The 18,531-nt window shown below is 36.3% G+C and overlaps 1 protein-coding gene across 2 annotated transcripts in view; it reads left to right on the top strand.

The window, feature by feature from the left end:
• Positions 1 to 18,531, top strand: part of PRKN (parkin RBR E3 ubiquitin protein ligase) — a 696,970-nt gene that overhangs the window by 420,952 nt on the left and 257,487 nt on the right. For both annotated transcript variants that reach the window (XM_048296680.1, XM_048296679.1), the window contains one exon: positions 414 to 550. In XM_048296680.1, the coding sequence (XP_048152637.1) occupies positions 414 to 550 (137 nt within the window). The remainder of the gene's footprint in view (positions 1 to 413; positions 551 to 18,531) is intronic.

An 18,531-nucleotide genomic window follows, 5' to 3' on the forward strand; every position in this document is an offset into this window, starting at 1 on the left:
CCTTAAGAGGCTGAAGGCACAGGGTGGTTTTCACAAAATCTTTAGCTTTCCTATCTGGTCACATTCTTATTTTATCCTACCTGTCGCCATGTTTTACCATATATGATCTTTCCTCACCTCATACAAAGGATATCTGTTACTAAAGGACTTTTCTTGCTTTATGTTTCAGTTTTCAGTAAAGTTTCAACTTTCAGTAAAAGCTTTACTTACATTTCCTCACATCTGATTCATGTTAGAAGCCATCTCTTTTTAAAAGTGCTGCAATATGCCAGGATAAATTCTATTTTTACCTATGTAATAATCCTGTTTACTATGAATTAAAAGTTATCATTAAATTAGAAGTTTGAAATGAGGCTTTTTGTGGATTTCAGTCCAGTCCTTGTTCATCATTCTCACTACTTTGTTTTTAACAGGAGTCCTGTGCTTGTGTTCCAATGTGTGCATCGCCATGTCATTTGCCTGGACTGCTTCCATTTGTATTGTGTGACCATGCTGAATGACCGCCAGTTCATCCATGACCCAGAGCTTGGCTACTCCCTCCCCTGTGTAGGTATGTTCCAGATGATTTTTTTTTTTTTTAATGTGATTTTGATTTCAGGGTAAGTTTTTTTTAATCAGCTATTAGTTTTGAGTATATCAGTGAAATTATACTGCATTCATAGGAGTTGTTTAATTTCTTGGAGAAAACATTTGAATGTTGATGTGGTTTTTGCTAAGCATGTGAACTGGAGAATTAACTGGATTCCAAAGGGCATTTCTTTTAAAATCAAATGTTTACTTTCTTCACATTAGTCTTTTATAATCATGAAGTGCAAGCAGATGATAGCATTACACTCTGGTTAAAAAAACACAAAACACCTTGACCTCCACATGTCCACTTTCAAATTAAGTAAATTATTAACTTTCTTGGTCTGTCTTCAAGTACTAACAAAAAAGGGTTGCAACAGGAATTTTAAATAATCTTCCTGTTGGTGAAGTTATTACTGCTAATTATCACTTCACTGAATGAAATGTAGTTATGTGTTTTACCTGAGTAGGAAACAAAGTTTGACTTAACTAAACAAAGACTTAAATGGAATATGGAAGATTTGTTTTGAGAATTGATTCAATTACACTGGCATGTGTACTGAAAATTTGTCAAAAATTTTGCTATGAAGAAGTATATTCTATGCATAGAATTCTTTCTTGGGGCTAAATTAGCATGTGCGCGTATTGTCTCAAGTGCTGTATCGTGGTATGAGAATTTTACAGCATATTAGAAGCTGCATAGAAGATGGGTTTGCCCAGTTACCTGAATGGCTGATAAATAAGTTTCAAACCCCACTAGATGGGAGAAAAATTGACAAAAGTTCTTATGAGAGTGGCATCTATTTAATCTGAGAACATGCCTTGAGGATATTGAAAGTACAGTAGTAAGAAATATTTTAAATTATTTATTTTTATTTGCTTCGAGGGCAAACAAGCAATGTTTCTTCACATTTCACTAGAATTACTGTGTACATGCTGTGTTGCTGGCTCTTATTTTACTCCCCCCTAAACAGGTCACTCTGCTACTGCGCTTACACACTGATGTCATCCTGCACAAAATAATATTTAATGTTGTGTAGGAAAACTTGTCATGAAAAACTGAACAATCACTTTATACCCAGTGTTCTTTCCTTGACCTTTACATTAGCATAGTACTGTGTGGTCAATCTGTACTCTCAGCCACCTTCCTTGCTTCTCCAGAAGTCAATCCATTTTCTGCTCCCATGCAAATTAATAAGCTGCTTGAGTAGAATCCTTCCTTTTTTCCCTCTTTTATTGATTTTCTTCCATTTTCTTCTGTTAGCTCCTTAAGTTAATCAGTTATGCCAGTGGTGCAGCAGGCAGCTCATCTTTCTCCTCGCTTGTGGGCCTCCTTGCTGCTATGGCTGGTGTCACAGAGCTTCCTCCAGTTCAGGCTGATATGTCAGACTAATGACCCTTCTGCCTCTTCTGTCTGTAAACCCATTTCTAGTCATGCTGCACAAAACTTTTATTAGGATTTTTCCATATATCTTCAACTTCAGTTGTTCAGTTCAGATGTCCTTTTTTCTCAGAGAGGAGACTAAGAAGTTTTCAGAAATTTTTACCCCTGACTGGCAAAGCCAGTCTTTTTCTCTTTTCTGTTTGCTGAAGTTGGACATTATGGGAATTGAACAGAAGAAGCAGAGTAGAGATGGGATGAGGAGAATATGCAAGAAGATGGTGCTGGGATGCTCAGGGTTGTGATTTCAGTCTTGGAGTTGCGAGGAAGGCATAGGTTTGTCTTACGAAAGGGATACTGTAGAGGGTGCACAAAGGATGGGTGTACTTCTATTGTTCAAGTGAGATAAGGTTCAGCTGAGGGAATGGAAAAGAAGCTATTGCTGCCAATCTAGTCTCAGCTGTGTTACACTCTAAGTGTTACAACAGCTAAATATGGGAAGACTAAAATCTTGCTAATCTCAAAGTTTCAGAACTCTCCAAATCGGAAAGTTGTTTTCAAAATACTATACCTTAAAGTAGTTCTAATAGCAGCAGTAATAGTAATACAATTGCAATACCTTTTCTCTGTCTTATTGATTGCTACTTCCATCAATTGTCTCTGTGATGTTAGCAGTTTTGAATTTAAAAAAATGTGTTTGGAAGTATCCTCTTCCAAGCTGCTGTGCAGGATGAAGAATCTAAGCAGGGCTATTGTGACTTCTGTGACTGGTACATTTCTGCAGCTACCTGAACCTAACTTTCTGATATACAAGTAATTTGGTTGTCTCTAGTATTAAGTTATACTTGAGTTAGGAACTAATGATTATTTTTTGTTCTTTGAGAAAGTCATGAGACTGAGTTTCATCATACCTGTGAGGAGGAGGCATGCCTGAGTTGCCAACCCCTTCCTACTACTGTTCAGATACAAGGGGTTTTAGCCTCCTTCAAAGCTATGGATGAATCAGCTTTCATCATCAATGAAATCAGTTAAGAAACATTCACAACAGTGCCACTTGATTTTCTTTTCTATTTACCATGGTACTTGTACTGAATAGCATGAGATGGCATTTTTACAGTCTACAGTTCACAGTCTTCATTTTGCAACTGCAATTTGCAGTTTATATTTACATGTGAGTATGAGAAAGCACTATTTGGCACAGCTTTTTCTAATTACCTTAGTGAAGCCTGACAGGAATGAACACCCTGGGACATGCCAAGAAAATCCTTTTCTTTCTTATTCTGGCAATGTTGGTTTAATACATGTTGTAGATAAACCCTAGTAGAGCATGACTCAAATTAAAAAAATATTATGTATAAGCTTTATTGAAAGGATAGAGGTTCATTTGAGCCTTCTTCTAAAAGGAATACAAAACAAAATCATATTCACTCTGATGAGATTTGTGTTATGGTAGCTGACCGGGTTGCACAGACAGCTCAAAAGAGTCTGCATTAATACATGTATATTTAAACTCCACAGACTAATGCTGAAATAGTGTTTATGAGGTCTTGAAGTTTGGGGTTTGGACTTTTTAGAAGTTATTTTATCATTTTCATGTAAGAGTAGATTTACTTAAAAACTAGCGCATTTCTTCAAGGCGTATGTGCACACATTGCCCTCGAACTGTACAGGAGGGTTTGATTTTGTAATTAAGCGTATTTAAATTGTTGGCACTTCCAATTAGTTCTGTTCATTCTAGTGTTTTTCAAAAATAGAGATAACATAATGAACATAGCCTGCAGTTTCCATTAACATTTGACTCACTGTTCCCGATTTTTATCAAGGGAATGTACCAACATAGCAAGTTTTTTATATCTTTTATTGGATCAACCTAGAGGTGAAAGCACCACACACACAACAGAATAAAAATAAACAGCAGCTGTTACAGCAAAGGGTCACTGTGACAGATGAGATCAGTGTTGTCATCACAAGTGTATGATAACTTGAGCTGGAAAGGATCTAGGGATTTCAGATAAACAAGTCTTCTCAAGTAGGTTTAATTTCTTGTTTCCTGGCACAGATGTGCCAGAGGATGAATTTTGTCATTGCATTCAGGTATTTTGTGTGGTTATATCCTTGCTTTTCTTTGATTTCTGTTATGGGGCCTTATTAAGCAGGAGATAATATGTGTTCAAAAGAAAGCTATCATCTCAGCTGATGAGCTATGATATATCACCTCAACAGTGCCACAGCTTCACTTTGTTCCAAAACAAAAAGCGTCATTGCTGTGATTTTTGGAAGAACAACATTAATTCCTTAGTGTTCAGCTGCTAATCGAGTGCCAGGCAGCAGTACTCTAGCTGAGAGCAGCCAGCATTGAGCACCAGAGCTCTGAGCACAGTAACTGGTGCCTTGATAGGATTAGCTGTTCACAGGAGTGTGGCAGCAGTCCCACGACTCAAACCCACTGGATCAGCTCAGAGGAAGGACTTGCAGATAGGAGCTGTCTGAATTTCATTGGTCATTAAAATAAAAAAGTAAATGTTACAGATTTTACTCTCTGCCCTTGTTAAATAGCAACAAAAAAATCTATCCCATCTCTCTGTGTGGTGTCTTGTATTAATGAGGCTTCATGCATAGAAATTTCCATGAGTAGTGACCTCCAAGTATCTTTGAAATAATTAATAAGGTGCTTAGAGGGATAGATTTGCATATGCATGAAAGATCATTTATGGTTATTTAGTTACTGTGTGGGGCAAAGAATCTTACAGCATTACCTCAAAGAAGGAATTGTACACAAATATACAATGTATTACCCCTTTTAAACACATTATGTTCCTATGAACACCATTGCAGTTCTAAAATAGCATTATAGCATTATGAATCTTGGTCCCCAAAGTAAAAGAGGCTTCCACAGTTCTTTGGTAGTGGAAAAGTTGGTGACACCAAGCAAAGGCAAGGTTTTACACTGCTGTAGGCACTTTGCAAAAATGTCTTTATTTCTTATGAGTAATCATATGCATGATGTATTTTAAAGGAATCCAGATAAAAGATGCAGTTCTCCTGATGACTGTAAAGCATTGTTGTATCTGGAAGTAATCTGATTTTACCACAGATATATAAATAAATAAGGAGAATTACCCCAGTTTGTGTATGAAACTGCTAATAAAAAGGACTAAAGCTTTAAAGTATAATAAATTGCCTCAAGAACCACGTTTTGCTGAAGGAAAGCTTCTAGGGTTAGATTAAATTTTTTATCCACATTATATGCTATTTATATAATAACAGTATGTCAATGCAGTCATGAATCTCTGAACCATCTTTCAAAATCCTAGTACCCTTGTAGAAAAGGGGAGAATGAACAGCTTAAGTAGAGTTTGCAAGTAAAAGGGAGGAGGAAAACTGTGTTTGATTTGATCACACCAAATAGTGTGTTTGAATCTTTTGTTATAGACAAAAGCTCAAATAAATTTCAGAAGGTGTGTGTATGCAAGGGGATCTAAAGTGAAGGTCAGTGTTCTATGAACAGAACCTTCTCAAGAATGTAATTTAGAAGCATGCATGGTTTGGTGGGACCTAAAGTGAACCAGCTGGTATAAGAAATAAGAGCTGCCTGGTGTGAAGCCTCAATATGTCAACAGTTTCTGAAATCTGTGTTCTCCAATAAACTTGCTTAAACACATTTGAGATACCTTAGGAAATCACAAAATTCAGGAAATGGGAGCAATTATTAGAGGAATAAAATAAAAGGGATTTAAAGCACACACATTTGCAGCTTTAGGAATTAATGCAAAGTGCTCCTTAAATTTAATGTTTAGGAGCTGTTAAATTCTTGGCAGCTGTAAACTTTTTGTAATTTCTTGTTTGTGTGAAATATCTGAGCATACAGAAGTAGACTTTGACAGAGAATAGAGCCAAAAACATATCGATAAACCAGATTTTTACTCGCAAGGATTAGTTGAATTTGGGGAAGCTTCCTGAAGTAGTTTCCTGAAGAATTTTTTATGGTCTTCTGCATTCTCCTCTCACTGTGGTCATAAAATAAACATGAGCTAACAGTGTATCAAGTGATTTTTTGTGTTCCTTTATTAGCACAAGCTCATGAGACTAGCTCAAAGGACATGGTTAGAAGTCACGGCAGCTCTTTCATTTCCATTTTCAGTGTTGACTGAAGTTCAAGGAGTGACATCTGAGGTTTGTTCCCTCAAGTCTTTGTGCTGTTTCTGTGGCTACAGATTGCCAACTTCTTATCTAAACAGCCTCCAAATCTACAGAACAAGCAGAGCTTAATCCCATGGTATATTTGAAGCAGGCATTGGATTCTTCTCTAGGAACACCTACAGTGAAATCATACAATGTGATACGGAAATATGAGTGGCCATAATTAAATTCTGCATGAGATGTCTTACCCATAGGTGTTTTTCTCCCTTATCTCTCACTAGTCCTTCTATTGCAATGTATTTCAGTTGTAAATTGCATAGAGATGACAGTGCACATAGGCTTAATCTGGTTAGCAATAATGAAGGACAAGAGATAATGAAAAAGTCTTGCATAGAAATTAATTGACTTTAAAAGGAACTAGAAATGAGCTTTCAAAGCACACTTGTCGTATAAAATGAGCTGGCCTGTGTCTACATAAAACAAACATACCGGAGCAGTGGCAGAAGTCTGTGCAGAGGGCTCTGTCTGTCTTTCACCATTTCTATGTCTGGCTGAAGCAGAGGTGAATTTTTGTCTCAGCTGGAGCCAGTGAAATCTGTGACTTTGTCTTTGGAAATGAAAGGTATTTGTTCTGACTGAAAACACTTCTGCCCATACTTGTTTACCTTACAATGATTACTTGACATGGTTGGCAAGTCACTTTTAAGTTGTCATCTGATTGAGAAAAATTATCGCATACACGAACAGTAAAATCAAGTCATACAGTTTTATTAGTCACCGGCTTAACGCCAAACTGCTTGGATGGGGTTTTAATTCAAGCTATTTTCTAATTCATCTGATGTAAGTGCTGTTATAGCAAGTACAATGATTTTGACTGTATTTCCTTAATGCCTATCTTCTCCAGAAAAATATATTTTTTTAAGAAAGAAGGGTCAGCTTCTGAAAAAGAAACTTTTGTGTTCATTCATGGCTGTAGATTCACTTGGAACCAGGACTACATTCAGTTCCATGGATGGTGTTCTAAGTCCTGAATGGCCTTGCTTGGTGTTCCCATTCTAGTCCGTAGGCAGTTAATGCTCATGAGGAAGTCTCTGGGTGAAAGATGGGAACAATTGAGATGAATAGGAGGAAGGAATAATACAGGGAAGTGGAAAGAGGAGTTGTGAAGTGAAGGAACTGAGAGAGGCTGAAGAGGCTGGGAATTAAGGAGAAGTGTTGGTGACTATTCAAGGCATGAAGCAAAAAAATATCTAAAGAGCAAGGGTAGGTAACATGAATAAATAATGTCTCCAGTTTCTCTCGCAAGGCTGGGAATTTAGCTTTCCATGACAGTAGTTCAGTAGTTTATACGTGGACTGTTCCTTCACAGACTGGAGACACCTGTTTGTCCTAAAAATATCCAACAGACTGAAGAAGATGTTGATTTTTACAGCTGGAATTTTTTTGAGGTCTTTATCTTACACTCATGCAGCTTGAGGGGAAGCTGACCTTTCATGTTTGGATAATTAGAGATTTCCTAATGGATCAGTTTTTATCTGAGCAGAGGGTTTCTTTCAGTATAACGCCATCCCTGAGGTGGGCTGTGCAAGCAGCAGCCTTTATAAGAAATCACTGAGTGCTAACTTATATACTCCATAAATAACCTGCTGGGACCTACTGTGGCACATTCAGCATGTGTTTAGTCTCCAAAGACTAGTGATTAATATTCCCTGAGTCACTTTCTGAGCCTTGGTCTCCCACATGGCAGCATGTAGAGCTGCTGCCATATCACAGAACCAGCTAAGGACATTCCCCTTCAAGAAGGAGTTGGCTTTAATTAAATTTCTGTGTCTGGGAAGTGAAAATCTAATTTTCTTTCTGACATTTTCTATATTACTACTTAGACAAAATTATGAAAATAATTAATCCCTGTGAAGCAGACATCAGCATTACAGGGGTACAAAAATATTGCATATAAATAATACTACTAATCACCAATTTGTTATAAGTTATTGATGCAAGGTCTTATTAAAACTCTTAAATCAAATTTGTTCTTGATATAGCAGATGTGTCAAATGATTACACAATGTAGGTGCAAGTGAGGGTTATAAAAAGTAACATGGTTCAAACTGCTTCTCAATAAATTCTACCTCCCCAAAAACGTATTTCAAGACAACAAATAAATGGGGGAAAGGAGATAAGGTGTGTGATTTAGGAAAGAGATTTTAATTGTGTATCGGAGTCACATACAGTGCAATATAGTGGTGAATGAAACTGGTGATAGATGAAAGGTCTGTATGCAATAACAGTATTCTCATTCTGGCCCATGGGGAATCCTTTTTCACGTTAAAATGCCATCATGTCACCTATTGTTATTTGGTAGCCTTGTTTCCTTCCCTTCTTATAAGCATGGAAATTATTATCTACAATTATCTGTTGCTTATAGAAATTTGCCACCATATGATAACAGAGTAGTCTTATAAGTCTAAGTTCTTTAAGATAGAAAATATATATGCTTAAGCAGATGGTGAGTTTAATATGCTCTTGTAAAGGAGTTATTAGGATGCTTACAGTTAGTTTTTTTTGCTTTGATGCCTGATAAACTTGGGCTAGTTAGAAATGTTTATGTTTCATTTTCCAGTTTTAAAACAAAGGTAGCCTCATTTTTTCAGTGAAACTAATAGGACAATAGGATTTGCCAGAACAATTTAATATCCCCATAATTACTGCAATATTTTTTTTAGCATAAATACATAGATATCTGTAAGGAAACTAAGATTGCAGTTTGCAGAGTGTGGTGATTCTGTCAAGCACCTCTGGATGGAATCAGGGACACCTTCTAAGAAGGGACTTTTCTAGTCCACAATTCAGTCTGATTCATAGCCGAGGTAGAAATAAAGGCCCATGAGATACAGTTAGTTGAAAAGGAAGTGAAACATATATTTTACTTATACATTGTTTTAGTAAGGGTGAATGAAGTTCTTAGAAGGCTTTCCCATTTCTGAAACACCTGTGGAAGTGATACTTGACAGATCCTTGTTAGTCATGTCCTTCACTAATAATTTAAGTTCTAGTATTCACACTTTTTCTGTCAATACCTTTGCGTACCTTGCTCACTGCAAATGCTCATGGATAATGTCAACAGTAAATAATTTGTAATACAACAAAATTCATAAGATTACATAATATGTGGAATGTTAAACCTTAGGAGCCTTGAGCAGGCCTAGACTGAAGCACTAAGATGCATTCTATAATCTATTTCTCTTTAACAGATACCAGAATGTTAGGAAACCGATATATGTGAAACTGAGGCCATCTATCAGCATTGTGGTGGGTGACTGCCAGTACACTATCTGCCTGTCAGTCAGTACCTGTTTCCTTTTCTTCTCTGTTCCCCTTTGCCCTAGATGTCTCTTTTTAAACCTCTTAAAAAATGAGGTACTGCTATAAAAGCAATGACCTGGCAAAGTGTGCTGTTCTTGCCACTTGGTGCACACCTCAGCTACTCCACCTCCAGCTTTGCAGCTAACACTGCGTGAGACACCAGTGCTTCAAGAACACTTTTACTGTTAGACTTTTACAGAAATAACCAGAATATTCACGACAGTTTTACTGTATTAATACCAACTTGGAAATCTGAAGAAATTCTCACCCCCATTTAAGATACTTGGTTGTGACTGTGAATTCATATATATCTATATAACACATATAAATGTAAAACACGTGTAAAACTATGTGTAAAACGTAAATAGCTTAGCTGAAGGTGTTAAAAGCCAGACAAATGACACAACTGGGAAATACAGTGACAAATTCATGCCCATTAAAATTCTCCTGCTTAGTTGTTCTGATTTCTTTCCCTATTCATATTCTTTATTTTTCCCCAAGAATATGCCTATCTTGATTCTACATTATTTCTTTTCATGACTTTTTTTTTTTTTCTGGGAAGTAAAATATTTTCTATTCTGTCCTTTACTGCCATTCCCTTTGTTGTCTGCCCATCTCTGTTGACTTATTTGCTGATCCCTAAATATTGCTGGCACGCCCTCTGATTCTTTCCCACCTTTTTCTCTTGCTCTTCATTTCTCCCTTTGTCTTTGTTTTTTCTCCCTCACCTTGTCATGCCTTTCTGTCTCCTACCCTCTTTTATCATAATTGACATTCCAGTCACTCTTGATCTCTTCTGTAAGGACCACAAAGCAGTGAGGCCTCTCAGCAGATGAAAGCTTAAGCAAAACTGACTCTGGAGGTGGAGTAAGGAAAAGGGGTCGCTTTTAGGGTCATTTTTTTGTCTGTGATTACTAGAAGAAGGGTGTTTGGTATTGTCCTTTGGCTGCACAGGAGAACCAGCTAGGTCTTAATGCCTGACCTTTTTCTTTCCCACCTGGTGACCAGGAATATTCACATTCACATTCACATTCACGTGTTGAATGCCTGGCACTGTGACTGTGTGTCCCCTAGAGAGGGGCAATGGGAGTAGTAACAAGGGAAGGGTGGTATGCTCTGATAGCTTGGCCCAAGACAGCTGCTTGGGAAAGAGAACTTTATGTCAAATGGAGTGTGGGGCTCAAAGCCTTGATTATTTGTTTTTTGACAAACACGTTTCCTTCATTATCCTTACCAGGTAAAAAAGAGTTAATAAGAACTTGGGGCTTTTCTCTCTCTTTTCTTCTGTAGCCATGCATGCACATAAGCACGAATAGATACAGCCTGCAGCAGAATTCCTGGCCAGCTAAAACATGAACTACAGTACTAAAAAGTCCTTTTATTTGCTTTCTACTGTGTTTAGAAAATGAAAGAGTGCAATACCAGGTACAAAGGAAGCTCAGCTTGTCAGTTAAATGGGCTGCCTGGCACAGCCAGATTTTGCTTTTCATGATCCATGGCCCCAAGTAATATCCTCTGTTGATATCACTGCTGGAGGAAGGCTGGAAATTATGGAGGCGTTTTTGGTAATAACTGCTAGCAGGGAGACAGTATTTACCAGGAGTCTGCGATGAGACTCTCAGGTAAATAATAACCATTTTAGAAAAACAACCTAATTATGTATTTAATCGCTTGGAGCCGTTCCATTCACTTGGGGAAATAGTGTGCGTTTTGTAAATCTGCCTAATTATTAATTTGGGAAGGAAGTAATTCTAGCCTCTGGGGTATATATGTAGTTTGAATTTTTTGACTTTCTGTGCAGATCTGATATGCTTGAGAATGTATTTTAAAAAAAAACAGCACCCCACATCTCAAAATACCAAGCCAAGACAAATGTTATTAATACAGTGAGGATGTTTTACTTTTCTATCCAGTGCTCTAGTATTTCTATAAGGGCTTCAAACTTCATTCTGCTTTAACACAGGCATCTTCTTAGTATTCTCAATAAGATAAGCAGTAAAGTGCAAGCAGCCATATTTCTACATGGCACACTGTCTGAATAGGGAGTTTTGAGGCCACTAATGAATCAAGTTAAATCTAGTCAGCAGTTATTAAAAGCTAGAGCACATTTCAGGTCTGAAACTCCATAGCATCTTTGCACCGGACGTGATGGTTTTCTCTTATGATGGTATGAATAATGAATTGCATACTTTGGCCATAACTAGTTACTAGCAAGAGAACTGAATGTCTAATATATGTCAGAATTAAAATAAGTAATTTTGTACAGTGTATGCCAGTCCACGGGGAGTTATTTAGTCTACTAAAATACATTCTTCCCACTCTCAATTTGTGCTTTTTTACTCTGGTTTTTTCCTTAATCAAGAACTTATATACTGGTTTCCATAGACTATCATTAACTGTGCTGAATTTACTTGGTGTGACTCTGTATTTGCTGTGCATTTTTAAGTGCAATGAAAATCCACTTAAGAAATTAGTTTTTATTTTTCTAAAATTTTAGAAATCATTTTTGGCAGATAATACACCAAGGCAGAAGTATTTACAAATCATATATTTACCCTATGTAATGATAAGTAGAATTTTCATAATGAAATATATAGTCAAGAGGAAATATCTGAAGAATAAGTTTCTTGACATTGCATTTTCTTACAAAGTAAATTACGGTGTACTGCTAAAAATGCAAAATACTATCAGCATTTAGAATATTTTCATTATCAAAACAAATGTAAAATATCGTTCAGTTAAAAAAATGTAGTGTATTGATTTGGAATACTGGTCATAGCCTCTGTATCTCCTCCTGACTTCATCAGGATTTATGGGGGTGTTACATGAAACCTGTTTCCCATCACAGAAACATCAAAAGCTCAGGACAAACCAGTCACATTATGCCTATAATTGAACACTTCCTCTAAAGGGCCAAAGCTCTTCTCCTGAGTTGGATGTCTTCCACAATAAATAAGAGGAAAAATTCTAACAGAGAGTTCTTTCATAATTCTGTACCCATTTCTGTATTTCATCCCAGGATAATCTCAAACTCCCACATCTTTTACTTATTGTTCTTATTGCAGGTAACCTGCAGCTCACTCCTTTTTTTCCCTCCTTTCGGCAAAATTCTGGCATTTCTGCTGATTATATTAGGTCCTTCACCAATCAAAAGGAATATTGCTCTTCTGCACAGAAACATGCATAATTAGCACATGCTTAACCTGGTTGATTCATACTCAAATGCTTATGTTTATGCATGGACCTGCAAACCTTTCTGGGTAAAGAAATTTTCATACATCAACCTCATAGCTAGATAGCATCAGTGTCATCAAGATGGACTGATTCAGTGAACTGGTTTATTATTTCTAAGTAAACCAATTTTCCTTGCTTTTTTCCAGCATATATGGAAATACATCCTAGCCTGAAAAACACCTTATTTCAAAACACATTGTATTCAAAAGTAATTTCAATCCTTCATGCATTGTATGACTATCCAAATGCACAGAAAGCATAATAGTGAATTTCATGTACTGGATGAAGCTCATGAAAGTGTTTTCCCTCTTTTGTTACACTGCTTTTATTCTAGGTACCAGTTAAGCAGCATTCTGCAATAGATTTGACATATAAAACCCTTTAAAGAAAACAACCTCCAGTTCACTGTATTATTCTATTTTTTACAAAATAGTAGGCATTTACAGCATTTGTGGAACTAGAAAATATATAACACAGTGGATTGATGTCACGCTCTTTAATTACAGACTGAAGCAGTGCAACATTGGGATTTAGTGCAGATAGCAAGGTCCAACCATAGAGCAAGTGTAAGATGGTTTAACCCACGCTTTCATTTTAGTCATACTGGAGCCTGAACATTAACTAAAATTTGGTAAGGGAGAAGTATTCCTTTAGAATGGGATACCTCTATGCTGGGTTTGTTCTCTAGATGCCATACAAGTTGTATAAGTGATGTCATTCAACAGACAATGACAATGAAATTCAGGATAGCCTCTGCTCCTGTTGCACTGGGAGAGTTTCATAACTTTAGCAGAATCCTCATGTGGCTGCTATGGGTGTGTTAAGGTCACTTCCTGTATCTCTCACAAGGCAGCCAAAAGCAGTTGATAATTGGTTTGTACAGACTGAGAGGAAAGTAGGATAATTGAGTGATATTACATGGAATATAAGGAGATTTATAATGACAACTTTGGTATTCCAGAAATCAGGACTGGTGTGTGACCAAGATTTTTCTCAGAGATGATTACTGCTTTAACTATGGTAATTAAAAGTACCATGTAATTCATATTACGTCACAGGTTAAATATTTGAAAGGAACTTTAAGTTGCAACTGAGAGAGCTTGTTTGTTCTAGAAATCTTTATAGTCCTTTTAGAACAGTGTTCTAAAGTTTAACTTATTATCCTGCCTGAGTTACATGTTTTTAAAATGGCAGGGTTTTGATGGACAGCACCCAGTGAAACTAATGTGAGTTTGGGATAGATCTTGGTGTTTGAGAATATAAATGAAAATATTCATGGCTTAAAATCCTTCTTCCCCAGAGTTTAAAAAGGAAGTCATTTGAATCTTGAAATTGAAAAGTATCTGGGATGGGGAAAACTGTTTGGTTTTAATCATAACATTGAAATTCTGTACAGTCAATTCGTCCCAGTAACACAGCTCTCCCAAATTCAGAAAGTTGGGGTTTATATGTAGAAAGCTTCCTGGCCATTTCAATAGAGACCAGAAAACAGAGGATACTTCTGAGATAAATTTTTTGTCTTAGGTACTACTGGAAAATGTGGATTTATGCTGACAATAAAGATAAAATGAGATTAAATTCTAGTCCTCAAATTCAAAAGCACAGAAGAGGCTTCTTATGAATGACAATTCAGTATTTTGGAGAGGTTTTAAATATAAAATGTTCTCTAGACCATATGTTGTGATATATCCAAGGAACCTGAAAATATGGTCCTCTGTCTTTTCTAGTTTCTCACAGTTCCGGTATGATGACGTTCTTTTTTAATTCACTCTCTGCTCTATTTTGAGAGGCAGTTTTCCATCTCAAATTAAGGCATAGTACTAACAATATGACACATACAGTATGGTATTGTTTGCAGCCAGAAAATGGTTGCTAATGCACCAGAAAAATTTGGAAGAGATAACACTGAAATCTTGGCTTGCTTCAGCCTCCCACTTACAAACTGCTGATCTGGCAGCATGTAGACATCGACTTACACCCAGAAATCTGGGCAAATCTAAGCAAAATGTAATGCAGTGATTTGTACCTGCAAAGAGTAGTCCTGACTTAACCTGCTTTGGGTACTTATAAAAGTAACTAAAATTACTCTAGATTTACGTTTCTGATCCTTGTCTGTCAAGTTTGATATGTGTGCAGATATATGTACATATATGTATTTCACTTTCAGTCTTTAATCTTAACTTCATTGTGATAACTTTCTATTGGGAAGATAATGCAATTTAAATGCACAAGTACATCTTTATTTAGCTTTGCATTAAATATTTTAATTTTTTTCATTAAGGGACATGCATTATTTAGCTTTATCAGTAAATTTGACTGTATTGACTAAGTCTTTTTCTGACCTTTCTTTCAATATAAATCAGTGAACTTTTCTGAATTTTTCGATCTCCTAGTGAATGGCTTTACACTGTAGTTCAAATGTAGTCACCCTACTGATACTGAATACCTACATATAATAATAAAATTATCACTGATGAAAATAAAATATTATTACAATCAAATTGATTGCTTTTAAGGGTGAAGTATTACCGTAGCTATTCATGTTTAAACAGGTATTATTGAAAGACAATTCTCTTAAGCACATATTGTATGTTAAATTTTGTCACATGAGGCTTTCCCCTTATTTCAGAAGTCCTCTATTTCTTCTAAGGGACTAGAGAAGTGTAACTTTGTGTATTAGGCTTAGAATGTTTTTTTTTCTTGCCCACAGAGAAAGGAGATTTTACAGGCATTTTGAGATAGTCATCACTCCCAAACTGCCCTTCTCTAACAGTCTTAACTCATTTTTTCAAAGCCAGTTGCAAAATTTATTGCCAAATCACTTGTTTCCATTTCCCTATGTATAAAATAAAACTCTGGCTTTTGTTTATGTTATTTGTAATAGGTGTCGATTGCCTAAATGTGGGAGGGCAAATTTAAAGTCAGGTTGTTCAAAAAGCTTCCTGTGTGGCTACTCCCAAAGACCCCTGTGTGCAGTTTTCCTCGTGTGCCTGCTCAGCCAGTCTGTCTCCTGAAAAGGTCACTTATTTGTATTAGTGTGTCACATTGTGTAAAGTATTAGGTATTCATGTGATCATTTATAAGTTGTGTGCATTTTATAGCCACTTAAATCAACTCCCCTGCTCTTGTCTCAACGGGACTTAGCTGGAGTGCATTTCCAACCCTAGACCTCTAAAGAATATCAAGTTGCACAGTTTTTAGTACAATTTGCAAAGGAAACTTTTTTTTTAATTTTTCATGGTTTTGTCTTTTCAGAATGTGCACAAGCAGTGCTAAAGTTAGATTTGTTGAAGAGCAGGTCTGGGCACAGTTTAGTGCTGGTGCCAATTAGAGATATCTTGCAAATCTAAGAAATGAAAATGGAAACTTAATGCTCTAAGGGAAGAATCCTTGATTTCCATTGGCACATGCTTTTAGCTCACAGCTTATGACACTTTTTATATGTTGGAAATCTACTTTGCATAATTTGAGAGGTTTTAAAAAAATATTATACTATTCCTCTCCCTCAGGGCCCTCTACAGTTGGAATCTTAGTAGTAAGGGAGCCTGTTTCTGCAGGCAGATGGATATGAAAAATAATGCTAATAAAATTTGTAAAACTCTTTTTAACATTTTTATAGGAATATATTTGTAAAATATATATAGAATACAGGATGAATGATGCCATTTTATGGCTTAATATTGCTCATTTAGGATGACTTGCATAGCTCCCTCATGGTTTTGCCACTGTTTATTTTATCCATTACAAACTCATGTTATGCATTTTATATAAACATAAATATTTGTATATGTGAGGTATGCATGTATATGTGTAGTATGCATATATATTCAAACATAATTCATATGTGTACATTCACATGCACATAATTATATATAGAAAAGTGTAACTTTTGGGTTAGAAGTCAAGAAATCTCAGAAATTGTTGTACTGTTTTTACTATTTCATTTAATGAAGTCATATTTTCCTTTAAAGTATTTCTTCACAACTTCAAATGAAGTCATTTGGATATGATTCTTTACGTTAGAAGAGCTGAACCACTGACTGTTAAGAAACTATAAACATTTAACATTTAACATTTAACATCATCATGTTAAGCATGCATACTTTGCAAGTGGTCAGTTGTGGTAAGAGTTTCTGCCCCTATTTTTCAGAATTTTTTTATGTTTTATTCTTACATTCTTTCCCCTTCTGTGGAATATTATCTCCTCTTTTTTTCTGTTTCTTGTTTTGTTAACTCATTACACATTTTATTAAAAAATCAAACAAAAAAACAAACAAAAAAACCCCAAACCCAAATGTAATGTAAAACTCATGTAGTTATATGAAGAGGAATGAAGGTGAGAATAAATATTAAAATAAATAAGCAAACATAAAGGAAAGATGGACATGGACTCCAACCATTAGGAACAGCTGCAGATGTAAAAAAAGAGATTGTTGGCTGCAGGAAGAAGGCATGGAATTGGCAGTATCTCCTTCTTTCATTCTCTTCAGAGGATCACAACAGTGTGATTCAGTGTGATTACCTTACTCTGGGGAAAGTTGTGGTGTAGCTGATACTTTCCTTTTCTCCACCTTTTGGCCTTCAGGGTTAAGACTGGAGACATGTTCAAGCCAATGTGTGATCTCTGAGGAAATGAAGGTGACTTTCAGACAGCTGTTGTTTTGTTGTGATTGCCTCTTCCCTTTGTAGAATGGCTGTTTTCTCAAGCCACCTACCTGGTTTTACCCCATAGCTGCCAATTTTTTGCACACCCTATTAATTCACCTTGTCTTCTGGACTACTTGGCCATTCACTTTTCTTCCTTCTTTTTATCTTATCTCTTCTTCCATGCCCTAAAACTACATTTAAGGAATAAATTATATTTGACACTAGGGCTCATCGCTTCTTAACATGTGTGTCTGCTTTACATAGAAGCTATGCAGTTAACATAAAGTAAGGATTTGTTTCCAGTCCAGCTCAAGGAGAGGTTTATTGGTCCTTACTATTGTAAGCTTGAATCTCCACAACAAATTAAAAAGGCAGTTAAAGGAAATCTTTGAAGATTAAAGGGGGGAAAAAAAGGATGCAATTTATAAGACTGTAGAAAACATTTTAAAAGACAGAGGTTCAGTGAGAACGATGCTAAAATATGCAAAGAGAGATGAATCAAACAATGCGTAGGGTTGCAAGACTTAAAGATGACTGGGTGAGTCACTAAATATCTGTGAAAAACGGAAGCAAAACTGCAATACCATTAGATATTGTGGGAATTACATTTGAGATAAATATAAGCACAAGAAAAAGTTGGTAGAAAATTATTCTGTCATCTAATTTTGCTGGCTAGTGAGAATCTATATGCCTATTAAGCTCTGAGTGGTTAGCATCTTGGAAACCCTGCTGAAGGACATGAAGAGATCACTGTTATTAGAAGTGAAATGGGACACAATAGCTCTATTAGAATCCCCATTTCTAATAGTCCTTTCCTGCTCTCTGAAGCGGTCAGCATGGCATCTGTCTATTTCTTCACTGTAAATGGGTGAATATTCTCTGCAAATAATGCAACCAACTACATTACTGGTAATGCTTATAAAATCCTTGGTGGCTGGGAAAGGACTTTTGTTGCCTTGGATGTCAATTCTAGGGGAAAATAGCATACAAATGTAACAGATCCTGTTCTATGTGGTGCTACAGTGCCCAGAATGGAGCTAAGGCTTACAAAACTTATTACGACCCTAAAACATAGTTTCGTATGCAAGAAAAAATGTTAGAAATTTGACTGTCTGGCTTTGTTGTGAAGTAGGACACCTCTGAATAGGGGTGGGAGAAAGAACATTAGTGATAGACGGAAGCATCAGTGACATATGTAG

This window comes from Corvus hawaiiensis, chromosome 3 (genome assembly GCF_020740725.1).
Source record: "Corvus hawaiiensis isolate bCorHaw1 chromosome 3, bCorHaw1.pri.cur, whole genome shotgun sequence".
Taxonomy (NCBI): Eukaryota; Metazoa; Chordata; class Aves; order Passeriformes; family Corvidae; genus Corvus; species Corvus hawaiiensis.